At 43.8% G+C, this 20,850-nt stretch overlaps 1 protein-coding gene across 1 annotated transcript in view; it reads right to left on the bottom strand.

Moving 5' to 3' along the window:
• Window positions 1-19,727, bottom strand: part of LOC109900917 (disks large-associated protein 2) — a 94,441-nt gene extending 74,714 nt beyond the window's left edge. Inside the window, exon 1 of the mRNA XM_031837413.1 lies at window positions 18,525-19,727. Coding sequence (XP_031693273.1) covers window positions 18,525-19,658 — 1,134 coding nt within the window. The 5' untranslated portion in view covers window positions 19,659-19,727. The remainder of the gene's footprint in view (window positions 1-18,524) is intronic.
• Between the last annotated feature and the right edge of the window lie 1,123 nt (window positions 19,728-20,850).

The following is a 20,850-nucleotide window of genomic DNA, read 5'->3' as shown; positions in this document are numbered from 1 at the left end:
CTGCCGCCCCAAAAGTCTGAATGGCGAATGAACACTTCCTAAAACAATGCAAAGCCAGGTTGGGTCACAATGCAATTGACAGACAGACTGCTATTGTGGCCTAAGAGGACACCGTTAGGTGTGTCATCCCGCTTAACAGAGCAGAGATGCTAAGCTTCCCAAAACACTCAAATCTCCTCACCAATGCCTGACTTGGCAAGTCAACATGATAATTAGCTGGCTCGCTTATATCTTTGCTTCAAAGCTCTATCAGCAAAACTATCACGCACACTAAATTGCTGTTTGTGCATTTCTCTGTTCCCACATGAGAGCATTGAAAAAAAGCACAGGGATTGTATGGAAACTAAATTAATCAGGCTAAAGACAGCAATAAAGGAAAGGAATAATTTTAAATAATTTTCCTTCTAATGCGTCATCTTTGAGCAGCTGGCTAGGGCAGTGGTTAACAAGGCAGGCGTCATTCATGTGAGCCCAGCGCTAGCTCGTTAGCATTCCCCTATCTCTTCTCTGAGCGGGTGTTATTATACCTGAAAGAAGAGGTACCAATGTGCCACTGGGTCCAACTACGCTAGCAAAGTTTTGGCATCATTAGTTTCTTCAGATTTCAGCCATTACAATGAGCCCGACCTCCTCATTTCTATTTACACCAGCCTCCACTGATCATATATTGTACGTCAATGAGGATGTTTTGAGATGTTATAGCCTGCAGTTATGCTGTATCAACAGCCCATCAACAAGCGAGATAAAAGTTGATACGAGGCTAAAATTGACTATATTTATTGAACTTTACTAAAGTCAGTTAAGAACAAATTCTTATTTACCAAAAGACAAAATGCCTCCTGCGGGGATGAGGGCTGGGATTAAAAATTAAATATAGGACAAAACACACATCACAAGAGACACCACAACACTACATAAAGAGAGACCTAAGACAACAACATAGCATGGCAGCAATACATAACAACACATCATAGTAGCAAAACAACATGACAACAACGTAGTAGCAACACTACATGGTAGGAACACAACATGGCAGCAAAACAACATGGTAGCAGAACAAAACATGGTACAAAGATTATTGGGCAAAGACAACAGCACAAAGGGCAAGTAGGTAGAAACAACAATACATCAGGTGAGCAGCCATAACTGTCAGTACGAGTGTCCATGATTGAGTCTTTGATTGAAGAGAAGGAGATAAAACTGTCCTGTTTGAGTGTTTGTTGCAGCTCGTTCCAGTCGCTAGCTGCAGCGAACTGAAAATAGGAGCAACCCAGGGATCTGTGTGCTTTGGGGACCTTTAACAGAATGTGACTGGCAGAATGGGTGTTGTATGTGGAGGATGAGGGCTGAAGGAAATATCTCAGATAGGGGGAGTGAGGCCGAAGAGGGTTTTATAAATAAGCATCAACCAGTGGGTCTTGCGACAGGTACAGTATACAGAGATGACCAGTTTACAGAGGAGTATAGAGTGCAGTGATGTGTCCTATAAGGAGCATTGGTGGCAAATCTGATGGCGGAATGGTAAAGAACATCTAGCCGCTCCAGTGCACCCTTACCTGCCGATCTATAAATTATGTCTCCGTAATCTAGCATGGGTAGGATGGTCATCTGAATAAGGGTTAGCTTGGCAGCTGGGGTGAAAGAGAAGCGATTACGATAGAGGAAACCAAGTCTAGATTTAACCTTAGACTGCAGCTTTGATATGTGCTGAGAGAAGGACAGGGCCCCATCTAGCCATACTCCCAAGTACTTGTATGAGGGGACTACCTCAAGCTCTAAACCCTCAGAGGGAGAGGGGAATTAACACCGGTAGGGAGAGGTGCATTCTTCTTACCAAACCACATGATCTTTGTTTTGGTGGTGTTCGGAACAAGGTTAAGAGCAGAGAAAGCTTGTTGGACACTAAGAAAGCTTGTTGTAGAGCGATTATCACAAAATCCGGGGAGGGGCCAGCTGAGTATAAGACTGTATCATCTGCATATAAATGGATGAGAGAGCTTCCTACTGCCTGAGCTATGTTGTTGATGTATATTGAGAAGAGCGTGGGGCCTAGGATCAAGCCTTGGTGTACTCCCTTGGTGACAGGTTAGTGTCTGAGACAGCAGATGTTCTGAGTTTATACACTGCACTCTTTGAGAGAGATAGTTAGCACACCAGGCCAAAGACCCCTCAGAGACACCAATACTACTTACAGTAGCTGGCCCACAAGAATGGAATGGTGTACCGTATCAAAAGCTTTGGCCAAGTCAATAACAATAGCAGCACAACATTGCTTTGAATCAAGGGCAATGGTGATATCATTGAGGACCTTTAAGGTTGCAGTGACACATCCATAACCTGAGCAGAAACCAGATTGCATACCAGAGAGAATACTATAGACATCAAGAAAGCCAGTCAGTTGATTATTGACAAGTTTGTCCAATGCTTTTGATAAACAGGACAAAATAGAAATTGGCCTGTAACAGCTAGGATCAGCTTGATCTCCCCCTTTAAATAAAGTGTGCATTGTGGCTGCCTTCCAAGCAATAGGAACCTCCCCAGAGAGGAGAGACAGGGGCATCAACCTTAAATAAGAAAGACTCTTAACCATCTGACCCAGATGTTTTTTTGGAGTCAAGTGAGTTCCTTTATCACCTCGGACTCAGTGACTGCCTGCAGGGAGAAACTTTGTTGTGACAACCACATCATCAACATTAAGGGACATGGGCAACTGTGAGGAGGAGGGTTTATTCTCCAGGTCTCGAGAACTTCTTGGTGTTTGACCCACAGAGAGATAACTGCTCCTTAATGTAACTAACTTTGTCCTTCCAGATAGCCTGAGTGCACTTATTTCTGAACGAGAGCCAGTCATCCTGAGTATCCATGTGCCTTTCGCCAAATGGAATTCTTGAGGTGGAGTAACTCAACCAGATCATGATTGAAATGGGGGCTGAACCTGTTTTTAAATCTCATTTTCTTTTTGAGGGCGTGTTTGTTAACAATACCAGTGAAAATAACAAAAAAGAATGTCCAAGCGTCTTTGACAGGAGTGAACATTTAATAACCACGGACAGGAATAGAATACGGACAGCGTCTGGACAGGGGAAATGGAAATGACAATAATGCTGACACTGGGATGAAACAGAGGAAACAGACCCATGTAGGGAAGGCAATAAAAAAGTGAAGAGGTCCAGGTGAGTCCAATGAGTGCTGATGCATGTAATGACGGTGACAGGTGTGCGTAATGAAAGGAAGCCTGGCGCCCTCAAGTGCCAGAGAGTGAGAGAGGGAGCAGGAGTGACAGACAGACAGAGGGGATCAAGCTGATTCTATACCAACTAACAGAGACCAGGTCATGAAGGGAGGCTTTCTCATTAAAGTGTTTTAGCAAGCGTCTATGACAAATCAGCACAGGTCATTTCACTGAGCAGCCATTACAAACACAGGCTGTAAAACAGTGATCACTAAGGTCAAACACCAGACTGATACCTATCAGGATTATTTAGTGAGGATAACATAAAGGAGAATAGCCTTTTCTGGGTGTTTGGAGTCATACTTTGTAGGATTGGTAATAATCTGAGAAAGATTTAGGGAGTTCCATTGCTTTAGGACTTGGTCAGATGGTTTAAGCATGTCCCAGTTTAGGTCAGCTAGCAGGACAAATTCAGACTTTGTGTAAGGGGCCAGGAGAGAGCTTAGAGAATTTAGGGTACAGGCAGGTGCTTATGGTGGACAATAACACCCAGCAAGAGTCAACAAAGAGCTATTTAAAAGTTGAATGCTTAAAACCAGCAAATCAAATTGTTTGGGGACAGACTTGGTGGAGACAACCAAACATTGAACGTTTTCCTTGGTTAAGATTGCCATACCACCACCTTTGGAAGATATGTCTTGCCAAAAAAGGTTATAACCAGAACGGTTAACAGCAGAAATCAGTGAAGCAGATAACAGAGCACAAGTCAGAATTGGGGCTAGCAACAGTAGATGGGCTAGGGTGCATGCACATTTCCAGATATCATCAGCAGTAATACAATCAGGTCATGGTAGAGGACAGGCAGAGCTCTGCAGTGTTGATTTATGACATTTGAATGTACATTAGATGGCAACAAGATCATATCGTACAGCAGCTTCATCAGGTAACATGAATACAAAGCCGGCTATAGGTGGTTAGAATAGGATTGGGGGCCATGAGTCCGTGTAACCAATAGAGTCAAAGTCCCGAGTGTGTGAACAACATAGTCTTTCCCACGGTCGGGTAAACAAGCAAGTTCATAGTCAACAAAGCCAGCAGGTTTCATGAGGCAAATAGCATAAAACATAAGAAAAAAATATACGACTAGGGGCTAGCCATTGTAAGTTCAGAGTCACTTGCCCCAACAGTGCGTGTGTGCTGGAGGCGAACAAAAGCTCGGAAGAGAGGTGGGAGTGTGGCGGGGATACCTATACCAGACAGGGGGAGACAGGCCAGGTCAGACGGTGAACAGATCGCCAGGTGAAATCCAAGCAGCAGTGCAGCAGGCAACATGAGTAGGTGTCACACTCACATGGGAGAAGCTGTTTTGGGGATGCAGATTCCTTATAGAAAATCCCAGCTAGCTAGCTAACGTAGTAAGCAGGTCCATCGTTTTTGTCCACATGGTAAAGGAGGTCGTTAGCTAGCTACATCTCTTCAGTTTCGACAAATGGTCCTTTACGACGTCCAAACAAAGTTGTCCTGTGGCTGTTATATTTTGGAGATTGTGAGGAGGATATCTTCTGATGTGATCAAAGCAACAATATTGTTTCTTATTGCTGTAATTTACAATTGAAGTGTCCTGGCTGCACATCAGTTCAAAATAGAGGTGAATCAAATCAAATTCAAATTGTATTAGTCACATGTGCCCGAATACCTAGACCTTACAGTGAAAGGCTTACTTAAAAACCCCTAACCAACGATGCAGTTTAAAAATATATGGATAAGAATAAGAAATAAAAGTGACAAGTAATTAAAGAGCAGCAGTAAAATAACAATAGTGGGGCTACTGTATTGTAATGACCTCTGCGCAGATCCAGAAGGCTTCAAAGGCCTTTGAATTTGGGTGATGGAGGCTGTAAAACTATCCTGCCATTGTTGGGCTCAAGGGCTTTGATACCTCTCACTTCACATCTCAGTGCTCATTGATCTGATCTGTTCTGTCCAAGCATGCTTGGTAGCCTTAACTTAGCATTCAACCCTTATAAAGTAAAATATATCATTGTAATTTAAAAAATATATATATTTAATTTTTATGTTTGGAGTTTTGATTTGGGGTGAAGGTTATGTTTTGGAGGGTAATATCCTTGCGGAAAAATCTAAGTTTATTTAACTCTAAATCTATCTTTTTGTAAAAACATACTGAAAAATGCTGGAGCCCATCTGCTCATGATTTCCCTCTCTCTCTCTCTCTCTCTCTCTCTCTCTCTCTCTCTCTCTCTCTCTCTCTCTCTCTCTCTCTCTCTCTCTCTCTCTCTCTCTCTCTCTCTCTCTCTCTCTCTCTCTCTCTCTCATTCAAAATGCTGGGAATAGTTTGAGTGTTGCGAGCAGATAGCCCAGCCAGCGAGTGCTCAGGAAAAAAAAATATATGTGAGGCCTGAGTCTTGACAGCTTATTCATTACAATTACTGGGTGCATGTGATTACTGGGTGCATGTGAGGCGGCCAGATGTTGAACCATGCCCCTCAGACAGGGACGTAGACCATTACCCTAATCCGTCTCCATAACGCTTCATGGCACACACGTACACATACATGTACCTTTTTCCTCTCTCAAAAACACACACACAGACTGGGGACAGGTCTGTCACAGTCTCTAAACATATGGAGGCCGGGGTGTTTAGGTCCTGGGAACATAATTTGTTACAATGACTGGTACAAATCATCCGGGGGACACATGGCCATGACCTTCAGATGTGTTACTGTCTAAATCTAACTTCAAATGCCATGTGGATGGACGGATATGAAAATGACGTCTGCTAGGGACAGAAGGCTGACAGATTCAGCCCAGTCTACTTCTCCATTAGGCTCCAGACTATCCAGGCTCCAGACTATCCCATGAAAAACACATTGGTCATATGATAAAAGAACAGTTGAATGTTTCACCTCTTGTTTCTTGATTTTTATTGCCTTACGAAATTAACAGATGCAAACATTGCTGTGTAATGTAATCATCTAATCTGGCCCTATAGTAGATATACCTGTATGTAAACAGTCCTCATAAGCAAGGGCAGGACCAGAATAATTAACATACTGACGGATGGGTAACTGGAGTGACAGTAAGGCCTTGAGTGATATTAATGCAATCAAACTCTCTCCTTTGCAGTGGTGTAAAGTACTTACCTAAAAATACTTAAGTCGTTTTTTGGGGTATCTGTACATTACTATTTATATTTTTAACAATTTTTACTTCACTACATTACTAAGTACAAAATATTGTACTTTTTACTCCATACATTTTCCCTTACAACCAAAAGTACTGGTTACATTTTGAACGCTTAGCAGGACAGGAAAGGGTCAAATTCAAGCACTTATCAAGAAAACACGTGGCCATCCCTGCTGTCTCTGGCCTGGCGGACTCATTAAAACACAAATACATATTTTTTAAATAATGTCTGACTTGCAGTGTGCCCCTGGCTATTACATACATTTTAAAAACAAGAAAATGGTGCCATCTGCTTTGCTTAATTTCAGGAATTTTAAATTATTTATACGTTTACTTTTGATACTTAAGTATATTTCAGCAATTACATTTACTTTTGATAATTAAGATGATTTAAAACCAAATACTTTTAGACTTTTAATCAAGTATGACAATTGGGTACTTTTTCCACCACTGCTCATTTGGCCTGAATGCAACACTTTATTACACTACTGGCCTCACCATAGTCTTGACGTGGCCACACTGTTTCTAAAGCAGGTGCAGCAGAGGCTAATTGGATATCATTATCATAATGACTTTGCCTGAAAGATGCAGGTGAGACTAATAACATATCATTAAGAGCCCAGCATCGCTCAATCACTGTCCTCCCTCTAAAGTCCCGTGCATTTACCAGGCTTAGGTCACTGAATGTAGAGTAGACCAGAGCCATGTATTTAGAGAGTTGGGCCAACTTTTCGAATTTTGAATGTTTTTTTTTTCTTTCTAGACATTCAGTTCCATAGCATTAAGTAAATCAGGGTTAGGCAACTTTGATGAGGGTGGGGTCCACAAAAAAATCTGAACTCATCATGAGGGGCCTCAGTGGCTCACTGGTCTGTAACCAACAGCCAGCAGCATACCACCTTGCATACCACTGCTGGCTTGCTTCTGAAGCTAAGCAGGGTTGGTCCTGGTCAGTCCCTGGATGGGAGACCAGATTCTGCTGGAAGTGGTGTTGGAGGGCCAGTAGGAAGCATTATTTCCTCTGGTCTAAAAAAAATTGGGGGACACTTCCCTGTGTAGGGTGCTGTCTTTTGGATGGGACGTTAAACCCCAAACCATCACGGTCACTTAATAATCCCCAGTTGTAAATGACAACGTGTTCTCAGTCAACATACCTGGTAAAATAACAGATAAATAAATACAAATCCATTCCCACACATGCACTGAGAGCTGGGCCCTAAGCAAAATGTTTTTTTGTTTTTAATATGATATCTGAGTGAGAGTGACTAACAGAATCAATGGGGATCTCCCGATCGGTAATTTGACCATGATTATTGCAAGTTTAGATAGCTGACCGCTCTACTCCCTGATTGCTATAAGTTTAGATTTCTGTCTGCTAGACTAACTTACCAACCTAAAACATTATAGGTGACATGGGCTAACTGAGTGACTGTCAGCGACAGACATAAGAGAACAACTGCTGATGAACAACCACATTTAGAAAGTGCACCTTGTATATTCTACAAGGTAGATCCGTGGGCCTACAAAAAGGAGGTAGACCACCAGCTGCCCAACCCTGATATAAATATTCCCCATGTCATGTTAATGGGGTGCTAACATGGCTGCCATATAATTTTGAAGTGTCATGTAAATGCATTATAATGCTTATTTTCTACATTATATTCCCCATGTAATGTTAAATTGGGAGCTAACATGGCTGACATAGAAGGTTATATTGTCATACAAATGCACCATAATGCAGATACCTCAAAGGCCACACTCTCTAAATACATGGCTCTGGAGTAGACCAACCTGCATCTACCAGGCCTAGGTCACAACATATAGACCAACCTGCATCTACCAGGCCTAGGTCACAACATATAGACCAACCTGCATCTACCAGGCCTAGGTCACTGCATATAGACCAACCTGCATCTACCAGGCCTAGGTCACAACATATAGACCAACCTGCATCTACCAGGCCTAGGTCACAACATATAGACCAACCTGCATCTACCAGGCCTAGGTCACTGCATATAGACCAACCTACATCTACCGGGCTTAGGTCACTGCATGGAGAGTACACCAACCTACAAATGAAATAAAATCAAAGTTTATTTTGTCCCGTGCGCCAAATAAATTTCACCTTACAGTGAAATACTTATAATTACAGGCTCTAACCAATGGTGCGGGAAAAAAAGGTATGTGTGTGTGTGTGTGTGTGTGTGTGTGTGTGTAGGTAAGTAAAGAAATAAAACAACAGTAAAAAAACATTTGACAAAAGAGTAGCAAGGCTGTATACAGACACCTGTTTGTCAGGCTTATTGAGGTAGTATGTAGGTATCGTTAAAGTGACTATGCATATATGATGAACAGAGAGTAGCAGAAGCATAAAAAGAGGGGTTGGCGGGTGTTGGGACACAATGCAGATAGCCTTGTTAGCCAATGTGCAGGAGCACTGGTAGGTCGGGCCATTTAGGTAGTATGTACATGAATGTATAGTTAAAGTGACTATGCATATAAGATAAACAGAGAGTAGCAGCAGCGTAAAAGAGGGGTTGGGGAGGCACACAATGCAAATAGTACGGGTTCAGTTCAGGAGTCTTTTGGCTTGGGGGTAAAAACTGTTGAGAAGCCTTTTTGTCCTAGACTTGGCACTCCGGTACCGCTTGACATGCGGTAGTAGAGAGGACAGTCTATGACTGGGGTGGCTGGGGCCTTCCTCTGACACCGCCTGGTGTAGAGGTCCTGGATGGCAGGCATCTTTGCCCCAGTGATGTACTGGGCCGTACGCACTACATTCTGAAGTGCCTTGTGGTCGGACGCCAACCAATTGCCGTAACAGGCAGTGATGCAACCAGGATGCTCTCGATATTGCAGCTGTATAACCTTTTGAGGATCTCAGGACCCATGCCAAATCTTTTTAGTATCCTGAGGGGGAATAGGCTTTGTCGTGCCCTCTTCACGACTGTCTTGGTGTGCTAGGACCAATCTAGTTTGTTGTTGATGTGGACTTGCAAACTTAATGATGGTGTTGGAGTCGTGCCTGGCCATGCAGTCGTGGGTGAACAGGGAGTACAGGAGGGGACTGAGCACGCACCCCTGGAGAGCTCCAGTGTTGAGGATCAGCATGGCAGATATGTTGCTACCTACCCTCACCACCTGGGGGCGGCCTGTCAGGAAGTCCAGGATCCAGTTGCAGAGGGAGGTGTTTAGTCCCAGGATCCTTAGCTTGGTGATGAGCTTTGAGGGTACTATGGTGTTGAACGCTGAGCTGTAGTCAATTAATAGCATTCTCATATAAGTGTTCCTTTTGTCCAGGTGGGATAGGGCAGTGTTGAGTGCAATAGAGATTGCATAATCTGTGGATCTGTTTGGACAGTATGCAAATTGGAGTGGGTCTAGGGTTTCTGGGATAATGGTGTTGATGTGAGTCATTACCAGCCTTTCAAAGCACTTCATGGCTACGGACGTGAGTGCTACAGGTCTGTAGTCATTTAGGCAGGTTGCCTTTGTGTTCTTGGGCACAGGGACTATGGTGGTCTGCTTGAAGTATGTTGGTATTACAGACTCAATCAGGGACATGTTGAAAATGTCAGTGAAGACACCTGCCAGTTGGTCAGCACATGCCCAGAGCACACGTCCTGGTAATCCATCTGGCCCCGCAGCCTTGTGTATGTTGACCCTTTTAAAGGTCTTACTCACGTTGGCTACGGAGAGCGTGATCACACAGTCATCCGGAACAGCTGATGCTCTCATGCATGCCTCAGTGTTGCTTGCATCGAAGCGAGCATAGAAGTGATTTAGCTCGTCTGGTAGGCTCGTGTCACTGGGCAGCTCGCGGCTGTGCTTCCCTTTGTAGTCTGTAATAGTTTGCAAGCCCTGCCACATCCGACGAGCGTCGGAGCCGGTGTAGTATGATTCAATCTTAACCCTTTATTGACGCTTTGCCTGTTTGATGGTTCATCGCAGGGCATAGCAGGATTTCTTGTAAGCTTCCGGGTTAGAGTTCCGCACCTTGAAGGCGGCAGCTCTACCCTTTAGCTCAGTGCGGATGTTGCCTGTAATCCATGGCTTCTGGTTTGTGTATGTACGTACAGTCACTGTGGGGACGACGTCCTCAATGCATTTATTGATAAAGCCAGTGACTGATGTGGTGTATTCCTCGATGTCATCGGAAGAATCCCGGAACATGTTCCAGTCTGTGATAGCAAAGCAGTCCTGTAGTTTAGCATCTGCTTCATCTGACCATTTTTTTATAGACCGAGTCACTGGTGCTTCCTGCTTTAATTGTTGCTTGTAAGCAGGAATCAGGAGGATGGAGTTGTGGTCGGATTTACCAAATGGAGGGTGAGGGAGAGCTTTATACGTGTCTCTGTGTGTGGAGTACAGGTGATCTAGAATTTTTTTCCCTCTGGTTGCACATTTAACATGTTGATAGAGATTTGGTGGAACTGATTTAAGTTTCTCTGCATTAAAGTCTCCAGCCACTAGGAGCGCCGCCTCTGCATGAGTGGTTTCCTGTTTGCTTATTTCCTCATACAGCTGACTAAGTGCGGTCTTAGTGCCAGCATCTGTCTGTGGTGGTAAATAAACAGCCACGAAAAGTATAGCTGAGAACTCTCTAGGCAAGTAGTGTGGCCTGCAGTTTATCACAATATACTCTATTTCAGGCGAGCAAAATCTAGAGACTTCCTTAGATTTCGTGCACCAGCTGTTGTTTACAAATATGCACAGACCGCCCCCCTCGTCTTACTGTGTGCTGTTCTATCTTGCCGGTGCAGTGTGTATCCCGCTAGCTGAATATCCATGTCGTCATTCAGCCACGATTCCGTGAAGCATAGGATATTACAGTTTTTGATGTCCCGTTGGTAGGATATTCGTGATCGTACCTCGTCTAGTTTATTGTCCAATGATTGCACGTTGGCGAGTAATATTGACGGTAACGGCAGCTTTCCTAGTTGTCTTCTGCAGGTCCGGACGAGACATCAGGCTCTTCGTCCTCTGCGTCGCTTCCTTTTGTGAATAAGTGGGATGTCTGCCCTGGGGGGTGTTTGGAGAATATCGTGTGAGTCCTGCTTGTTGTTGTTGTTGAAGAAATCTTCGTCTAATCCGAGGTGAGTGATCGCTGTCCTGATATGCAGAAGCTCTTTTCTTCCGTAAGATACGGTTGCAGAAACATTATGTGAAAAATTATTTACAAATATCTTGAAAACCCCCCACAAAATAGCACAATTGGTTAGGAGACGGTAAAACGGTGGCCATCTCCTCCGGCGCCATTTCATGTTACATCTACCAGGCTTAGGTCACTTCATATAGACCAACCTACAGTACTGTTCAAAAGTTTGGGTCACTTAGAAATGTCCTTGTTTTCCATGAAAACATACATAAATGAGTAACAAAATGAATAGGAAATATAGTCAGGACATTGACAAGGTTATAAATAGTGATTTTTAATTGAAATATTAATTCAAACTTTCCTTTCGTCAAAGAATCCTCCATTTGCAGCAATTACACCCTTGCAGACCTTTGACATTCTATTTCTCAATTTGTTGAGATAATATGAAGATATTTCACCACATGCGTCCTGAAGCACCTCCCACAAGTTGGATTGGCTTGATGGGCACTTCTTACGTACCATACGGTCAAGCTGCTCCCACAACAGCTCAATAGGGTTGAGATCCAGTGACTGTGCTGGCCACTCCATTATAGACAGAATACCAGCTGACTGCTTCTTCCTGAAATAGTTATTGCATTGTTCTGTGCTTTGGGTCATTGTCCTGTTGTAGAAGGAAATTGGCTCCAATTAAGTGCCGTCCACATGGTATGGCATGGCGTTGCAAAATGGAGTGATAGACTTCCTTTTTTAAGATCCCTTTTACCCTGTTCAAATCTCCCACTTTACCACTACCAAAGCACCCCCAGACCATCACATTGCCTCCACCATGCTTGACAGATGGCATGAAGAATTCCTCCAGCGTCTTTAAAGTTTTTCTGCTCACAAATGTTCTTCTTTGTGTTTGGAACACCTCAAACTTAGATTCCTCTGTCTATAAGACTTTTTTCCCCCAATCTTTCTCTGTCCAGTGTCTGTGTTCTTTTGCCCATCCTAATCTTGAATTTTTATTGGCCAGTCTAAGATATGTTTTTTTTTCTTTGCAACTCTGCCTAGAATGCCAGCATCCCGGAGTCACCTCTTCACTGTTGACGTTGAGACTGTGTGTTTTGCGGGTACTATTTAATGAAGCTTCCAGTTGAGGACTTGTGAGGCGTCTGTTTTAGAGGTTGACCGATTAATCAGCTTGAACAATTAATTAGGGCCGATTTCAAGTGTTCATAACAATCGGTAATTGGCCTTTATGGACGCTGATTATGGCTGAATACATTGCAATCCAAGAGGAGACTGCGTGGCAGGCTTGACCACCTGTTACGTGAGTGCAGCATCAAAAGGATCTTGTGGCTGCAAGGAGCCAAGGAAAGTTGCTAGCTAGCATTAAACGTATCTTATAAAAAACAATAAATCTTCACATAATCACTAGTTAACTACACATGGTTGATGATATTACTAGGTTAACTAGCTTCAGTGCAAGCAGAGTCGGGGTGTATGCAATAGTTGCAAACTGTGTGAAGACCATTTGTTCCTAACAAAGACCGTAATTCATTTGCCAGAATTTTACATAATTATGACATAACATTGAAGGTTGTGCAATGTAATAGCAATATTTAGACTTAGGGTTGCCACCCGTTCGATAAAATACAGAACGGTTCAGTATTTCACTGAAAGAATAAACGTTTTGTTTTCGAAATGACAGTTTCCGGATTTGACCATATTAAGGACCAAAGGCTTGTATTTCTGTGTGTTTACAATTAAGTCAATGATTTGATAGAGCAGTCTGACTGAGCGGTGGTAGGCAGCAGCAGGCTCGTAAGCATTCATTCAAACAGCACTTTACTACGTTTGCCAGCAGCTCTTAGCAATGCTTGAAACACAGCGCTGTTTAAACTTTGCAAGGACATTTCTAAGTGACCCCAAACTTTTCAACGGTAGTGTACATCTACCAGGCTTAGTTCAACGCATATAAAGCAACCTGCATGCAAACACCTCCGGTCCTACAATACTTTATTTATGTGTTAGAAATTCAATTTGCTGACTTTGCAAGACTATAATTCGGGATATAGTGGTAAAACAAATGTGACTAGGTGCTTTTCACAAAATAAAAGGACAAGTACAGTAAACACCATTTGTGCATCTTTTTATTTTGTTCATAGTGTTTACCCTCCACTATATTCCTAATTATCTTAGAATACAGTAACATGGCTCAGAAGATTGTTAGTGTTTAACAAAGCAAAAGAGCTATATTGAACAATAACATCTATCTCGACTTCCATTCAAGTGTACTGTACACAGCTCCCAGATACTATATCAGAACAAGGCAGTGTTAGACATTTTTGCAATTTTGTTGTTGCAATTCAGTTGAAAGCCACAGACCTTTAATGTGTCAGTAGGTTAATAAACAGTCAGATACCCCAAATCTGTCAAACATGGGAATTACATAATTTATTGCCAGTGTGTGTAATGTCATTTTACTTTCTATATACACTGTATAGAGTGGGGCAAAAAAGTATTTAGTCAGCCACCAATTATGCAAGTTCTCCCACTTAAAAATATGAGAGAGGCCTGTCATTTTCATCATAGGTACACTTCAACTATGACAGACAAAATGAGAAATAAAATCCATAAAATCACATTGTAGGATTTTTTATGAATTTATTTGCAAATTATGGTGGAAAATAAGTATTTGGTCAATAACAAAAGTTTATCTCAATAGTTTGTTACATACCCTTTGTTGGCAATGACAGAGGTCAAACATTTTCTGTAAGTCTTCACAAGGTTTTCACACACTGTTGCTGGTATTTTGGCTCATTCCTCCATGCAGATCTCCTCTAGAGCAGTGATGTTTTGGGGCTGTTGCTGGGCAACACGGACTTTCAACACCCTCCAAAAATGTTCTATGGGGTTGAGATCTGGAGACTGGCTAGGCCACTGCAGGACCTTGAAATGCTTCTTACGAAGCCACTCCTTTGTTGCCAGGGCAGTGTGTTTGGGATCATTGTCATGCTGAAAGACCCAGCCATGTTTCATCTTCAATGCCCTTGCTGATGGAAGGAGGTTTTCTTTGTCCTCCAAACACGACGAGTTGAGTTTTTACCAAAAAGTTATATTTTGGTTTGATCTGACCATATGACATTCTCCCAATCTTCTTCTGGATCATCCAAATGCTCTCTAGCAAACTTCAGACGGACCTGGACATGTACTGGCTTAAGCAGAGGGACACGTCTGGAACTGCAGGATTTGAGTCCCTGGCGGCTACTGATGGTAGGCTTTGTTACTTTGGTCCCAGCTCCCTGCAGGTCATTCACTAGGTCCCCCCATGTGGTTCTGGGATTTTTGCTCACCGTTCTTGTGATCATTTTGACCCCACGGGGTGAGATCTTGTGTGGAGCCCCAGATCGAGGGAGATTATCAGTGGTCTTGTATGTCTTCCATTTCCTAATAATTGCTCCCACAGTTGATTTCTTCAAACCAAGCTGCTTACTTATTGCAGATTCAGTCTTCCCAGCCTGGTGCAGGTCTACAATTTTGTTTCTGGTGTCCTTTGACAGCTCTTTGGTCTTGGCCATAGTGGAGTTTGGAGTGTGACTGTTTGAGGTTGTGGACAGGTGTCTTTTATACTGATAACAAGTTCAAACAGGTGCCATTAATACAGGTAACGAGTGGAGGACAGAGGACCCCTTAAAGAAGAAGTTACAGGTCTGTGAGAGCCAGAAATCTTGCTTGTTTGTAGGTGACCAAATACTTATTTTCCACCATCATTTGCAAATAAATGAATTAAAAATCCTACAATGTGATTTTCTGTTTTTTTTCTTCTCATTTTGTCTGTCATAGTTGAAGTGTACCTATGATGAAAATTACAGGCCTCTCTCATCTTTTAAGTGGGGGAACTTTTAATGACTTTTAATACTTTTTTTGCCCCACTGTATACATAAAAGTATAAGGACATCCCCTTCAAATGAGTCGATTCGACTATTTCAGCCACACCCATTGCTGACAGGTGTATAAAATCGAGCACACAACCATGCAATCTCCATAGACACACATTGGCAGTAAAATGGCCTTACTGAAGAGCTCAGTGACTTTCAACGTGGCACCGTCATAGGATGACACCTTTCCAACAAGTCAGTTCGTAAAATATCTGCCCTGCTAGAGCTGCCCCGGTCAACTGTAAGTGCTGTTATTGTGAAGTGGAAATGTCAAGGAGAAAAACAACGGCTCAGGCGCGAAGTGGTAGGCCCCACAAGCTCACAGAACAGGACCGCCGAGTGCTGAAGTGCATAGCTTGTAAAAATTGTTTGTCCTCGGCTGAAACACTCACTACCGAGTTCCAAACTGCCTCTGGAAGCAATGTCAGCACAAGAACTGTCGAACACAAGTCTAAGATCACCATGAGCAATGCCAAGTGTCAGCTGGAGTGGTGTAAAGCTTGCTGCCATTGGACGCTGGAGCACTGGAAATGCGTTCTCTGGAGTGATGAATCACGTTTCACCATCTGGCAGTCCAACGGACAAATCTGGGTTTGGCAGATGCAAAGAGAATGCTACCTGCCCGAATGCATAGTGCCAACTGTAAAGTTTGGTGAGGAGGAATAATGGTCTGAGGCTGTTTTCATGGTTTGGGCTAGGCCCCTTAGTTCCAGTGAAGGGAAATCTTGACACTACAGCATACAAAGACATTATAGACAATTCTGTGCTTTTGAACTTTGTGGCAACAGTTTGGGGAAGTATCTTTCCTGTTTCAGCATGGCAATGCCCCGCGCATAAAGCGAGATCCATACTGAAATGGTTTGTCAAGATTGGTGTGGAAGAAGTTGACTGACCTGAACAGTGCCCTGACCACAACCTGATCGAACACCTTTGGGATGAATTAGAACGCCGACTGCGAGCCAGGTCTAATCGCCCAACATCATTGCCTGACCTCAATAATGCTCTTGTGGCTGAATGGAAGCAAGTCCCCGTAGCAATGTTCCAACATCTAGTGGAAAGTCTTCCCAGAAGAGTGGAAGCTGTTATAGGAGCAAAGGGGTGACCAACTCCATGTTAATGCCCATGATTTTGGAATGAGATGTTCAACAACCAGGTGTCCACATACTTTTGAGCATGTAGTGTGTGTGTATACATGTGTGTGCGTGTGCGTGTGCGTGTGTGTGTGTGTGTGTGCGCGTGCGCACATGCATGTACATTTGTGTGTGTGTGTTTGAAAACGTGCATGGTGTCTGAAAAACAGCAGAAGTGGCCCACAAGATAGAAACCCTGTGGCAGGTTATCCAAGTCAGCTTCCGTCCTTATTATTGATTCCCTCAATTGATTCCCTCAATTGATCGCGCCATCTAAATACACAATAGCTCTCCCAGGTAGCACACAATAGGGAATCACAGATAAAGGCTATAGCCTCACACATAAAGGAGCTGGGATTTTTCCTTTGAAAATAGCAAAGGACAGGTTTGTTTAAGGAGTTTTTACTGACTGGGCTCCCTGATCGATGCGTTCATCATTATGTTTTTCTCGGGAAGGCCTTTCCAAGAATCAATGAAATCAATGGTTGTTATTGTTTGTAATATACAGGTAACTGCTAAAATAAAGGAAACATGAGAGATATAGAGTATATAGAAAGCAGGTGCTTCCACACAGGTGTGGTTCCCTTGAAAGAGGGGTCTCAAAGGAGTATAGATTGACCTTTTCACGAATGAGTTCCAAATATCTGTAACGGTCGTCCCAGCATGAGTTTATTTATGCGGGTGATGTCAGAAAGCACTCCCTGTTCCAACATTGTTACGCAACAGGACAGTTACACTGTTTCAACTTGTCAATTTCAAATTATTTTCTAACAACAGATTGAATTAATTGAGTTGTGTTCCTCCTTCTCATTAATTCACATAAGAAGTAGCCCTTTTCACTGTTGCGGACAATTTATGTTTGACGCTTTACTAAGCCAGACAAACTTCTTTCTTTGAGGAGAGCCCAAGCTCTTCCCCGGTATTTCCCCCAGATCAAGTATGAAGACATTGCGCATCTCTAGCCAGACCAAGCCTTGCACAAACTTTGTCCCCTCGGCACATTTTATAGGTGGCACTTGCCTTCATTGTTGTTTTCCTTACAAATAATAACTTTGGACATGTGTGCGTTCAAAGTTAGTGCCTTATTTTCTATATATCGTCTTGTCGTTTCTTCTGTAGCATACCGTATGTATGTATGGAGCAAAATATTTTTATTTTCTGTTTCATTTAGGTTTTCAAGTACTGGTGACAAATCATGCATTCCAAATCTTGCATACATTGTAATGGACACATATGCTGTCTGTAAAACTACTTTTTTGAAGGTTGTACTGAGCTAATGCTAAGCTATTTGTGGTGTTATGTTGGTTGACATCATACAATGCATTCTGGTTGTCTTCTGAGTTCCCAGTTGTCTTGAATGCACTGAAATTGAAAGTCAGAGATTTCCGATTTCCCAGTTTCCAGTTGTTTTGAACACGACATCAGATTGTAACTTTGGTACCTCAGAGTTGCCACCTCAGACCCCCCTTTCCAGGAGTTGTATTTTTATTTAGCGTATAAACTTCTGTGTTTGCCACAGATTTATTGAGAAATAGCCCATCATAGTAACATTTCCTGCATCATAACCCCCCACGATACCTTCCCCCATTTCTACCCCCGATGGGCTCCTAGAATGGTTTCATCCATGCTTAGCTTTCACACTATGGTTTGGCTAGGCCGTAGACTTGTATTTGGTGTGATGATCTGTGAGGTGGTAACACAAATACCCTCGAACTAAAGCTGTCAGTCTGCACTTTAACCTCATAGTAATCCAATCCAAAGAGTTTGAGTACAGAGCCAAAACAACAACAAAATTGTCACTGTCCCAATACATTTAGAGCTCACTCTATGTGAGATTAAAGCATTTCTCATCCATATGAGAGAATCAAATTAGGCCTACCTGGGTAATGAAGCACATAACACAAAAGTTACTGTAAGCTTTGTGCAACATTCAGAGTAACATCTACATTACGGTGGCGCACACACACACACACCACAGAACACAGACCACCACTGACCTGTAGGTAGTGACAGGCCCGTAGCGAGGGCTTGAGGTCTGTGTGCATCATGGGTTTCTCGAGGTTGAGGGAGGACTTCCTGTAGGCCTCCTTGGCCTGGCTGACGGTCAGCGTGGACCAGGAGCTCCTCTTCATAAACTTCCCCTCCGGAGTCATGGCCATGCTCTCACATGCTGAGCACTTGACATCGTTGTTGCTCTTGGAGGTCTTGAGGGACAGGTCCCCAAAGTGACTGTGGTGCATGGAGTCCGGGTAGCAGTGGGCGGCATGGGCATGGTCGCCATGGTGACGGCTCATGACACTGGGCGTGCGGTAGGTGCTGTCGCTGTCCAGGTTGTCGTCGGAACTCCAGAAGCCGCCCGCTCCCCCCGAGCGGTGCGTCTTGCGCTCTTTGCTCTTACTTCGCTTGCTGCCATGCTTGGAGCCTCCGTGGTGGCTGTGTTGGGAGCCGCCGTGGTGTCCCCCTCCTCCACCATCACCTTTGGTTCCGTTCATCTTGGATGAGCCCTCCAGGGAATGGGACTTGGTGAAGAGCTTCTGGACGGAGTGGACAAGGTGGCGGATGCGTCCGGGGCTCTCGCTGCGTTGCTCCGTGGTGGTGGTGGTGGACGTCCTCTGGTACTGCAGTGTGTGGAAGCCGTCACGGTGCAGTGGCAGCTGCTTCTCAAACTGGTCAAGCAGGTTTGCCGGGATGCGGTTGCTCTTGCCGCTGCCCTGGTACTGCAAGGCTGAAGTGGTGGGGGCAGCAGCAACATGGGAGGTGGCGGAGGCGGTGATGGCGGCGCAGTCATCCCGCGTGGCCGAGTCATAGTACTGGGAGCTGTAGTGCATTCTGGGGAAGGTGCTGCTGGAGATGTGGTCAATGGCTGCGCCGCCACCAACACCCGACGAGGGTGCCATGATGACGGGGGACATCATCATGCAGTCAGAGTGGATGGAGCTGCGTGGTGAGTAGCGGTGGTGGTAGTCCATTGGGCAGCTCTCGGTGGGGCTGAGCAGGTAGGAGGAGTGGCGCGACTCAGAGGCTCCGCCATGGTGGCCCATGCCATGGAAGTCTTGAGGATGGTCAAACTGGTCTAGCCCATGGGGCGAGGGGATCTGGTGCTGGGAGCGGCCACCCGATAAGCCCTTCATGTTCCTGGCTGGGGGGACAGGGAGGCGTCTGTCTTCATCGAAGTGTCAAGACGGGGACCAAGGGGAATACTGCTGGTCTGTCAGAGATACACAGAGGGAGAGGAATAAGATTAATGCTCAGACTGGTGTAAATGCATTCAGTGACCTTACGTAAGTACAGTAAGTGATCACTCGAAATCTCCATTAAAACAAGAGCTGCTGTTTCAGCTGCTTTCAAAAACAGCAGCAAGGTAGCTGGCAAATTGTTCCTTTAATAAAATTCTCATGAAATCTAATAAAGATTTTGATCATTTACTTTGAAGATCTACTATCGCACATGTGTCAAACTCATTTCATATTGGGCTTTGATATGCAGGTTTTTAGCTCCACCCATGTATTTGATTGATTAATTAAGGTCACTAATTAGTAAGGAAATATCGTTTTTATCTATACTTTTCATTGCTGTCTATTTACCACCAGAAACCAACGCTGGCACTAAGACCACACTCAATGAGCTGTACAGGGCCATAAAGCAAACAAGAAAATGTTCATTCAGAACCTGCACTCCTAGTGGCCAGTGAATTTAGTGCAGGAAAACTGAAATCTGTCTTACCTAATTTCTACCAGCATGTCATCTGTCCATAACTCTATCCTCCTGATTCCTGCTTACAAGCAAAAACTCAAACAGGAAGTACCAGTGATGTGATTAATACAGAAGTGGTCCGATGAAGTGGATGCTAAGCTACAGGACTTTTGATGGCATTGAGGAGTTTACTACATCAGTCACCGGCTACATGAATAAGTGTTTCGATGATGTCGTCCCCATACTGATCGTACATACATATCCCAACCAGAACCCATGGATTACAGGCAACATCTGCACTGAGCTAAAGGTTAGAATTGCTGCTTTCAAGGAGCGGGACACTAACCCAGACGCTTATAAGAAATCCCGCTACGCCCTCCAACAAACCATCAAACAGGCAAAGTATCAATACAGGACTAAGATCAAATCCTAGTACACCCTCTCTGATGCTCGTCGGTGTCATGACGTTGGCCTGGGGATAGGTTTATGACAGTCATAAATACCTCTCCCCCATTTTCCTCTCACTACCCTACTGATGTTTTATTTGAAAACCCCTTGGTTAACATAGAGATTCTAGGAACATCAGAAGGTGGGGGAAATGAACAATATTCTGGTAATCCGACCAATTGA

This window comes from Oncorhynchus kisutch, linkage group LG12 (genome assembly GCF_002021735.2).
Source record: "Oncorhynchus kisutch isolate 150728-3 linkage group LG12, Okis_V2, whole genome shotgun sequence".
NCBI lineage: Eukaryota > Metazoa > Chordata > Actinopteri > Salmoniformes > Salmonidae > Oncorhynchus > Oncorhynchus kisutch.
This window is presented reverse-complemented; position numbering and strand designations above follow the sequence as displayed.